The 11,261-nt window shown below is 44.2% G+C and overlaps 1 protein-coding gene across 7 annotated transcripts in view; it reads left to right on the forward strand.

The window, feature by feature from the left end:
* Positions 1-7,684, forward strand: part of SIPA1L1 (signal induced proliferation associated 1 like 1) — a 218,835-nt gene extending 211,151 nt beyond the window's left edge. For all 7 annotated transcript variants that reach the window (XM_026848958.1, XM_026848959.1, XM_026848957.1 and 4 more), the window contains 4 exons: positions 1,119-1,265; positions 4,122-4,236; positions 4,730-4,811; positions 5,599-7,684. In XM_026848958.1, the coding sequence (XP_026704759.1) occupies positions 1,119-1,265; positions 4,122-4,236; positions 4,730-4,811; positions 5,599-5,742 (488 nt within the window). In that variant the 3' untranslated portion in view covers positions 5,743-7,684. The remainder of the gene's footprint in view (positions 1-1,118; positions 1,266-4,121; positions 4,237-4,729; positions 4,812-5,598) is intronic.
* Positions 7,685-11,261: the final 3,577 nt, after the last annotated feature.

The raw sequence follows: 11,261 nt of genomic DNA on the forward strand, positions 1-11,261 counted from the left end.
GGGGGGGGGGGGGGGGAGGAGGAGGAACGCACCCGACAAAAATAAACACCACATCCAGTGGCATTTGTCTTCCAGTGAGCTTGTATCCTGCCCACCACCCCGTCTTTCTGCTCTCTCTGGTCCAAAGGAATTCTTCACTATACCCTTCCTCTCCGTAGCTTCCTCCCAGGTGCCTGGTCCATCTTTTCACCCCTATGTCCTTGGTGTTTTAATACTGAATACAAATTTTTCAAAGCTTTCTTTGCACCCTGACAGAGGGCACGAGGAAGCAAGCTGTTGCTGCTTCTGAGCTTACACATGTGCTGACTGACCAGCGTTGCACATTTTTTTGATTGTCCAGACAGTAAATTGAAATAAAGTAGATAATTGTTGGTTCACAACTTGGTCTTTCCCTAATTAGTAGCAATAATTCAAGTGTTTCACTTTGCTAGGGACCAGTCTGCACAAAAATTACAGGGACTTTCTGTCCTTTCATCAAGCTTCCCAGTGATTTTTCCATAGTGGGGCATGTACCTACTTACAGGTGGGTGCAGGTACTTATCAGTAAATTTCAAGAGGTTTCACTAAACTGCCAAGAGATGCATGATGCTTTGGAGGTCATCTCAAGGGTTTTCTTGTTCTGATTCATCATGGTAGGACCAAGTCTGCTCCCACTGGTTTATGAGATGGTAAAGAGAGGAGGAAAAAAACCCACATTTTTGTATTTTTACAGGAGCAAATAGACACCAGGGAATGTAGAAGCCCAGCAAGCTGCAGAGCCCTCCGGAGTATCTGCAGTTTGTGCAGAGGCAGGAATCGCTGGGTAGAAGAGTACTCCCCCCAGTGCTGGGGGGAGGCAGGGACTGGCTTTTGAAGTGCTAAGCTGCAAAGATTCAGGCAGGTTAGAAATGACCTGAATGTCCTGGTGAGAAGCACCATCTTAGAAAACTGACTTGGAACATGCTGTATCTGGTCAACTACAGTTGATCAAACATTCTACGGAGTTCTGGTTCCAAAAGTGCTATCTCAGAAAAATTAAAAATGGGAATGCAATTATTAAGAAAGGAGTTTGGGTTTGTTTTGGTTTGTTGTTTGGTTTTTTTTTTATGGAGGTTACAATTTGTTCTGCATTACTCTAGGAGAGTTTTCTGCGTCAGACAGCTCCCTCACAGATATTCAGGAGCAAAGACGGCAGCCCATGCCAGACCCTGGTCTTATGCCATTGCCTGATTCTGCCTCTGATCTGGACTGGTCAAACTTGGTAGATGCTGCCAAAGCCTTTGAAGGTAAGAGAATGTAATACATAGCTGGCCTTTGTGCATGCTTCATTAAGGACTGGGTTTGGGGTTTCTAAATGTTGACTCTTGCTTTTTGTTACTGTTTCTACATAGTCCAAAGTTTAAGCTCATTTAAAATAGGAACTCGAGCCGAAAACTTAGTATGTAATACTGGGATACCATTTCTTCCTACTGGAATCCCTCTGTGCTACAGTTTGGCCAATTCTCTGTGAAACTGGCTACTTTTCATTTCATGTAGAGTAGTTGCAGACATTACAGATAGGGTGGAAAAGACGTCTGGCACAAAAGTGCAGAAGTAAAGTCAAATAGCGGGGGAAAAGCATATGAGCACACTAATGACTGCTTTCTTATTGCACTAGCAAGAAGTTTCTGTAATGCAGCTGAAGCACGCTGCCAAGGTAATTTGGGAAATATGCCTTATTGGTATATAGTTTTCCATTGCCGTTGTTCCCTTTGCATACTCTGAATACATAGACTTGCACATAAGTGTTGTTTTATCCTATGGCACTTTCCATCTCCTTGACACTTAGTAAACTGAAGAGAACTGTCAGCTGCCTAGGTGTATTTGAATTTAAAATTAAATACATTTCAGCCCAAAGGGAGTTTACCTTACAGTTACTATAATCTGATGGAAAAGTCTTCTGTGTGTTTCAAACAGAAGTGCCTTTTCCTAATCTCTGCATAGATGCTGTCCCACCTTCAGGAAAGTGTTTTCGCTGATCCTGAATCTTTTAGACGTTATTCTGCATGGTTGGAGAAGGCTGTGAAGTAACTTGCTTTTCTTGGCTGTTCTCTGGTAGTAGCCATATACATCATTAAGACAGCGCATGCCTAAGCTGGTGTTCAAGACATAGATGTGTGCTATGCTCTGTTGCCATAGGAGTTGTAGGATCAGCTTGTCTCTCTTTTGCTGTGCAGTCTTCGGAAAGAGTATTCAAAGTAAGCCTTACTCCTCAAGAGGAAAGGAGGGCAACGAAGCTGGGTGAAGGGTCTGGAGCACAAGTCCCATGAGAAGTGGCTGAAGGCACTTGTGTGGTTTAGTCTGGAGAAAAGGAGGTTCAGGGGAGACATTATTGCTCTCCACAACTACCTGAAAGGAGGGTGCAGAGAGCTGGGGATGAGTCTCTTTAACCAAGTAACAAGTGATAGGACAAGAGGGAATGGCCTCAAGTTGCACCAGGGAAGGTTTAGACTGGCTGTTAGGAAGCTTTTCTTTACGGAACGGGTTGTTGGGTGTTGGAATGGGCTGCCCAGGGAGGTGGTGGAGTCCCCATCCCTGGAGGTGTTTAAGAGTCGACTTGACACAGCGCTGAGGGATCTGGTGTAGTTGGGAACTGTCAGTGCTAGGTTAAGGGTTGGACTAGATGATCTTCAAGGTCTTTTCCAGCCTAGATGATTCTGTGAATTTGTAGTGATGTGTTTTTTCACCACTGCATAGGGATGAAACCCAAGTTTCAATGCATTTCACTGTGGTTGGCAATTTCTGTTTAAAAGATCGACTTTTTTGGTTAGATTTGACTGACTTCATTATCCTGAATCCCTCACTCTTGTGGGCCTCAAATTCACTTGTATTTCTCTTTAGAGGTGTGAACAAAGTCAGTGAAGGTAACAAACTGATAGCTCAGGTAATGTGTTGGCTGGCACCTTCATCTCACCACTGTAGAGATATGTTCAGATTTGGCTTGGAGAGGGAACGGCTGTCTGATGTCAGTATAATCCCAGTCTCTAGTCCCTGCCAGGTGCCAGTAGGGATTGACAAGTACCAAGCAGCCTAAATTCTGATTTATGATCCTGGACACCTCTCTTCTACATTGCTGGTTGGTGTCTTCAGCGCAAGCCCCCAAAGTTACAAATAATGATATCTGTAACCAGCTGAAACATAAGCTGCCTGGATCCCTGAGCTACACTAACCTTCGGTATTTTCATTCAAAGGAAAAAAGAGAGGAGCAGGAAAAATTCCATCCAATACCAAGGCACATTAATTTTAGCCTAGTTGAATAAAAATTTGCCAAGCAGAAAAAGACGATACTGTTCTGTTTCCAGTGAGAGACCAGCAGCTGCTGAGGGAGAGAGTTGTTAATTTCTTAAACTAAAAAGTGTTTATGTTACTGTTTGCTAGGAAACTCCAGAGGTAGGGGCAGTTGGTAGTTTACAGTCATACCACATGTGACAGTGATTTAGAGATGTGTTCAAACATCTGAGAAGTTACAGGACAGAGAAGTATAGACACAAGGCAGAAAAGAGGTTTCATGTTTCCATCTGAAAATGTTTTCTAAGGCATAAGAAAAAAATTTTGGGTTCTGAAAAATTACATTGTTCATCTTACTTTCCACATATAAATTGTGCACAGTGAGCTTTTCTTTCCTCAAGATAAAGGAATCCTTTATGGAGTGAAGGAAGCTAAATATATTTCCTGAGTTATTGGGTAGTGTCACACAGGAAGTTCTGCACAGCTGCTCTTGTTCCAGCTTGGCTTCTTGCCTCTCATGGAACTGGCCTTGGATGGACTCTGCAAGCACCGTTGGCACATCTCTGCTTTGCTCTCTCTAGCATTTTCCTCTGGAGAGTTTCTCAGCCTGAGGGTGATGTGTGGTCTGGGTGAGCGTGCGGTGCTGTGCCAGAGCTAGTACTTGCTTGAATCCAGTACGGTGGAGAACTTGGTGCAAGCACTTGCAATGCCAGTTTGCTTCTGTCAAGTGGATATTGGTATGTCTTATCACCTTATCTTGCTTGAGACAGACTTCTTAGATTGCCTTGAGATCCTGCAGTGTAGCTGTTGTGCTGTGCACGAACAGGTAATTATTACTGCTGCCATTGGTTTTTTCTGTCTGTTTGCCTTCTCAGTTCAGCGGGCTTCATTCTTTGCTGCTGCTGATGAGAATCACAGACCTGTGAGCGCTGCCTCCAGTAGTGATCAGGCTGAGGACCAGCTTACTGCACAGATAAAGCCTTACACAGGGTAAGTAAATACAGCAGCTATGCCGGCTTCCACAGCTACAAAAGGAGGAAAAGAGTAGGAACATCTTTACTTGGAAGCCATCTCCAGGCTTCACAGAACTCTTCACAAGTTCTCATGAAGATTGTGGTGGGAACTGGAAATGGAAGAATCCAAAGGACAGTTGAACTTTTTTGCAGGTTCTTCCTTGTCTGAGATGTTCATGAACGTGTCCAAAATTCAAGGCATGTATAATGAGTAGAAGTAGGGAGAAGTCAAAAGATGGCATGGCCCCAGTTAATCAAGAGTTAATGTGCTGCATGTGTTCTCTTCGTTAGGTTCTTTTTATTCGTTCTGCAAATTCTTTGTGTACCTGAATGCATATTAATTTCTAAATAAAGCTACTTGGTGTAGACAAGTCTGTTAGCAACCCTGTGTGAAGGTAGTAAATCATACCAGTATCTATTCTTATTTCCTGTTTTCAATTCAAAATATTCTGTTTTCCTGTTTTCAACAGTAAAGAATCTCCTCCAACTCTCGCCTCTAAAGTGGACCAACTGGAAGGTTTGCTGAAGATGCTGCAAGAGGATCTAAGGAAGGTAAACATTTCATCTACATAAAACTTGGCAAAACATATATTTAGTGCTGATAGGTGATGCTAATAACTGTGTAATCCTGCTTTGCCATGCCTGAGCCTGTGACAGTCTCATCCCTGTATGAGAAAAAGAGATTTCTTTACTACTTTTCTCAGGCCATACTTCTAATTATGCAAGGCTAGGGTGGAGTGTCTAAATGTGTAGGCATCTGATTCCTCTGCTTAAATTAGGAGGGTGATTCAGAGTACCTCCACTCCTAATTCAGGTGACACTGCGAAAGGTTGGAAGGTAGTTCATGTAAGTATATCCTGCTGATGTTGAAAAGTCAGAGTATTATCTAAACATATAATTTCTACTGTGGAAACTTCCCGTATTGTGTTACTGCCTGCTTGGACCAAGAAGGATCTGCTGTGGTCAGACGAAAGTCTTACAGCTGGGGAAGTATTTGCAGGACTATTTCCTATCCCGTATTTAGTTAACTATAAGCAGTTGTACATACATGTTGTACATACCGAAGGGGGCATGCCCGATTTTATTTCACCACTTGGGGAGCCAGCTTCTGTATTAGGGTTTCATAGAAGATTATCCTGCCTGTTCAAGCAAAAAATGAGAAATGAAATGTCACAAATGTCCCAAATGTCCCTTAGATACGAAACCGTGTGTTACTGCACATAAAATCTTTATAAAGAATGAGATTCACACTCTCTTTAAGAGATTGTTGCACCTCTGTATAGGTAGGAAGGATGATCTGAAATTTCTGCTAAGATCTGTATTGTTCCTCATGTCTAAGGAAAAAGAGGACAAGGCCAGTCTTCAGGCTGAAGTGCAACATTTGCGGGAAGACAACTTGAGGTTACAGGAGGAATCCCAGAACGCAACTGAGAAACTGAAGAAATTCACCGAATGGGTTTTCAACACAATTGATATGAACTGAGAACAGTGTACGGGGAAGGAAACTATCTGTTATGAATATTATTACTGGGACTTAAGCTTTAATGCCACCTTAATCATGACATGTGAAAGTATAGTCAGAGCACTTCCCTGTCCTTCATCCTCCAATAACCCTTTTTTGCATCTCTGCGCGCACTCAGAACAATTGCAGATCAACAATCAATGTCTGCCTTTTGTAGAAAAAACAAAGTAAATAATTTTAAAAAGGTAAAATAAAAGTTTAACTGCTAAAATGTGAATGTCTATTTTTTGCACATTGTCTCTTTATCTGTTATGTACAAAATTATTTGGAGGCAGGATCAGGCTTGCTGTTCCACCTGCCTCTGTTTCCATTAACTCCTTTCTCTCTGTTTCCAGGTAATCTGCTTTTCCTTGCAGCTTTGGCAAATATTATGACATCTAGAAAATTAGAAAGAAATGTTTATTTTACTGCTCTTCTTACATTGTTTTCTGAAGTATGCCACAGACAAGGGGATGTAATGCAATGTTTTAGGTGTCTCCTTAGCAATTTGCGCTTGATTGCTAGTGCTACCTTCCCATCCGTTACAGAGAACGCCTGTCCCCATAGTGTGTGGTACAGTACAACCAGCATCATAACATTTGGAGAGAGACTAGAGACGCGAGCCATGGGTGAGGCATATTACATCTATTGCATTAGCATTTCTGGTAGCCTTTGTTTCCCGTGGAAACAATGGCTGCAAGTAACTTCACGAACAGCAAAACTAGGCATGCTGCAGTTTGTACTGTATCGGGCAGGCTGAGAGATACTGAGTACAGTTGCCGTACCGCTTAAGTGTAGTCCCCTTCCCTTCCAGGGGAATCTGTTACTTGCATATGTGCAGAAGACTTAGGCTGAAGTTGTAAAGAGATTAAGATTTCTTTCCCCTGACCCGTTTCCATTAAATTCCACGTAAACCATCTCCATGCACCAGCCCTCCCATTCTGTTTCTCTGGACTTCTCAAATCACAACAGATTTGAGAAATGTTTATTCAACTTGTATTTTATTACATGAGACCTCTTATAAATCTTTTACTACGGTAGACAGAGGAATATATAAAGGTGAATTAGAGCAGCGTATTTTTCAAAGTACTGGGATAGGATTGGATCTCTGAAATCTCCGATCCCCAGTGAAACTGTCTAGCATGAGATTTCCCAAACTGCCTCATGCCAGGAAAGTTAATTTCTTGTTCTTTGAAGGAACAGCTAACTTGCCACAGCATGTTACCTCTCCAGAAAATACTTTTAGGTGTCAGAATATGACTTTCAAGCACCGCAGTTGCACAGGCATTGAACTGTGCAGCGTGCTGAGAAACTTCTAGTCCCTTCTGAGGATACAGTCATTAATAAATAGTCTTGCATAAAGCGCAGTATATTTGGGGGTTAATTTCAAGAGCATCCACTCCCTCCCCTTTACCGCATTCTCAAATAGACAGATTAAAATCGCCAGGCACAGTCTTGTCACAGAAACTTCCACACTCTTTTCAGATCCTTTTTTCATGCTCTTTAATCTTGCTCCACACAAGTACACACTACACTTCAACCTCAAACTTCATTTGTGATGCTAATCCCCATGGAGTCCTTCTCTAATGTTTTGTCATGGAAATAGATCTCTTTGCAACTATTTCTGGAGTGCTTTTGTAAAGGTTTAGAATGTCTTGGGTTTTTTAATGACTTGTATGAAGGAGATTTATATAATGCCTGATATTATTTGTAAATGGGAAATATTGCTAACATCTCTGAGCATCCTGAAGTCTTGCTTTTATTCTCTTTATTTTTAAGTTGGGTTTTTATTTTATTTCAAAAAATATTTTGGGACTTGGGGCAGACTATTTATTAGAGTTTTGCAACAGAGTTCTTGTATGATGCCACTGAAGGCTACTTGTAAAATTCTGACAATAAAACTCATTTTAAAGGCTCTTCTAAACCATTTTCTTCTGATTTTATTGGGTTTGTTGTTTAAGACTTCCCAGAGTCTACATTTCTTCCTGCTTTCTTATTGTACCACTTTTCTCACTGCTTAGCGATAGCAGAGTTTCATTCTCTATCAGATTTCTACTTTTTATCCCTCTGAAGGTCATTGCTTGGTATGTATACATGTATTTCATCCCTTGACTTTTTACTTACATTACTGTGCAAATGTATTTTCTTCCCCCATTTACAAGGTTTTGCTGCCTATAACAGTGACTCTGAGCTTCACCAGGTTGATATGGTAAAGGAGGAGCAGTGATTTTTTTATAATTTATCAAGATTTTAAAACTTACTTGGATAAACTGAAACCAAACTTGCCTGGTGCAGGTGCCTAAGGGCATGTGCAGCTATCGGTGGTGTTAGGTTTGTTTTGTTTTCTAGATCTCCTCCTTCCGCCTGGGAGATGACCTTGCAAGTGTTTTGAATAGACTATTTTTTTTTCCCTCTAGTGGATCCATACACCCTTCTGCATGGCTCAGAACTGTGGAACTAGGCCTGCAGGAAAGTGCCTTCCAGGTTCACTGAATGGATCCTTAAAAGGCATGTGGAGAAGGAAAATCCATCTCTTTCTAGCAGCAAAGTGCCTGACCAAGAGAGCTGTGAAGCAGCAAGAGCAAATAGTAGAAGCATCTGATTGAAAAATGGGTTGAATCTTGGAAAGAAAAATAGATGCTGTCTTACCACTTGCAATTGGATACTGGTAATTGAGTTGAAGCAGAAAGTTCCCTGTGGGTCAAGGAGCTGCCCTGCCCACAGTCATAATGAATTCACGCCCGACGTTCCCGTGCTCCACCATGCACGCTGCTAGGTCAGCCTAGACCAGGGCAAGATTTAACTTGCAGGAATCTCCTCACAGCCAGACTAGGTAGTGGCCTTAAGCAGAAGGCGGGTGGCTGGGGAAGGAGTGTGGGTAGCAGGGGCTGCTGTGCTAATTCACTCATTTGTCTCAAGAAAGTGATGTTTTATATTCCTGGAGACAATTTTTTATTCCTTGTCTATGTTTTAGTGCAAAGGTGCTGTTCACCCTGTGGCAGTGTTTGGGGTAGCCAGATGTGGCTGGTAGAGCAGCAGAAAGCTGCCTTCTCTCAAAATCCCCAAACTTGGGGGTCACCACAGGGAGACTGCAGTTTGCATGATGGACAATACTCTCTCAGACGTGAAGCAGGGTGTAGATAACAGGTCAGAGGGTATCAGGCTCCAGTAAGAGGCAAGCTGTAAGACATGCAGGAGGTGGGATTGTGAGGGGAGAGGCTGGTGGGAAGGAGACTGGGGAGCCAGTTCTGGGGTTAGGGGAGAGATGGGATGAAAGGCAACACACACGGGTGTTACTCCTCACAAACTGTGGTTACCATACGATAGCCTGTTGTTTCTGTAGGAAACTGTGCTCCAGACCCAACAAATGCATATTGTGAGGAAGCCTTTTCTCCAGTTTTGACTCTTGTGGGAAAGGTCCCCATGAACCAGGCACAACTTGAGAGGGTGGTTTTGTCTGCTTTTAAAACCTTTACGTAATTCTTCTCTCACCTCCTAGTGCCTTCTTTTGGGTACACAACAAATCATTTAAAGCAGTTGGCTGTCTCCTAGCAGACACTTCAGTACGGTGTTAGTCCTGTATGTGAGCAACTCGCTTTGCTGCAAGACAGCCGGGGAACAGAGGCAGTTGCTGTTTACCAGCTTGTACGGCATCCAAAATTGGATCTCCTGGAGGAGAGATGACACTGTCCCTCATCCACCACTGCAGCTGGAGCAGAGACATGGGCTTTGTTGAGGTGGTTACTAACAGACAGGAGCTGGGTGATGAGATGAGTCTTGTACAGATGCCTTTGCCTCTTCCTGATGTGAGCTGTGGTGAGGAAATCTGTGCTGTGCTGTTTGAGGCAATGCTGGAGGGGTGCAAAAAGCTTGTAGAAATATTTGCATCAGAGCTCTGCAGTGAGAGCCCCTTTCCTTAGTGGAGGCTTCAGCTTCAGCTGGGCATGAGGGGAACGAGGATGAGGAGTTCATGTGAGTCATACTAGTTGGAGGCCAAGGTCTGGATTTGGAGCCCCATTTTCCCAAGGCAGGTGGTGGCTGATGGCAGCTACCTCCCCCCCTGCCTTCCACAAGGAAGACAGCTACAGCTGCTGTCAGGGAAAGGCAGGCCCTCTCCCACTTTCCACTGCACAGCCTAAGGGAGTCATGCTCAGCTTTGGGGAGACAGCTGGCTGCTGGGGTGGGGGGGGGCTTGCAGAGTTTTGCTCCACTCGGTATGCAAAATCACAGCAGGCAAGTCCCTCTTGCCAGCTCCCCCTGCACTTGGATGGACTTTTCTCCTTCAAGAAGGTGACTTCTGTGTGTCACAACCAGCTTGTGTTTCTCCCTGGGCTGTTTGTGGCATGGTGAAGTGTGGCCGACTTAAGCAGAAGCTCCTGCAAGGAGTAAAACCAGGGTGCTGCAGCAAGCTGCACGGCCTTCCCAAACCACAGGGTTGGGGGCTACAGAATTAGTGGTCCGTTACAAGGTAGCTCAGGTTGGAAGGATCTTCAGGAAGTCTCTTGTCCAACCTACAACCAAAGACAGGTCAGCTCAGGTCAGACCAGGTTGCTCAGGACTTTATCCAGTTGAGTCTTGGGAAAAAAACCCTCTGCAGATGGAGACTGCATGGTGTCTCTGGGCAATGCGTGACAGTCCTCATTGTGAAAAGGTTTTTCAGGGTTATCAGTATAAATCTGTAACCTCAGCAGCAGTTGCGGGCTACATTTTGCCTGCATTCCTCCAAGAGATCATGACACAGGCGTCTGTGCCCTCCTTGAATGCCTGTGAGCTGCTGTCCCCTGTCTGGGGCCGCCAGCAGAGCACCCACATGCGCTTTCCCTAGGTTGAGCCTGGCAGGAAGGAGGCCCTGCGGCTTGGTTTGTGCTGAGCTTTGTTTGCTCCACTAATCAACTTCCTACAGTACAGTTCTGACTTTTTTTCCTAGAGATTTCTCATTTCTGTACTCAGTACCACTTATTCATGCTTTAACCAAGACCTGGGTTGAATCCCCCTGGTTCTGCTTCGCTCTGCGCTGCCTGCCAGGAGCAGCACGTGCTGCTGGGCAGGGAGGCACAGCTGCTGGCCAAACGATGCTCTTGCCAGCCAAAGGAGGCCCATGAGCTTTTGGCACACAAAAAGACTGAAACTAGGTTTCCTAACCTCATGTTGAGATAGTGGCAAATGCCACTGAGTACTAACTAAAAGGAAGTTTCAGGCCACAGGGGTGTAAAAAAAACGGACTTGTCCTGGTGCTGTTTTAAGCTTCCTTCCCGTTGTTCTCTCTTGCATCCTCACATCTGCTCCTGCACTTTTCTTCCAGCAGTTTGTTTTGTCTGGTGGCTGGTGACAGCTGCTCTGCCACCAGGGATGTGGTGCAGCAATGGTGACTGCTGCACTGACCGTGGCAGGGAAGGTGCCTGGCTGTGGCTGAGCTGAAGGGTGAAACTGAGCTGAGCAATGGAAGCGCTTGGCTGAACAAAATAGTTTGGCTGCTCGCTTGTTTTCGTGAAAGGGGTCAA

This window comes from Athene cunicularia (assembly GCF_003259725.1).
Source record: "Athene cunicularia isolate RWA chromosome 5 unlocalized genomic scaffold, athCun1 chr5_part1, whole genome shotgun sequence".
NCBI lineage: Eukaryota > Metazoa > Chordata > Aves > Strigiformes > Strigidae > Athene > Athene cunicularia.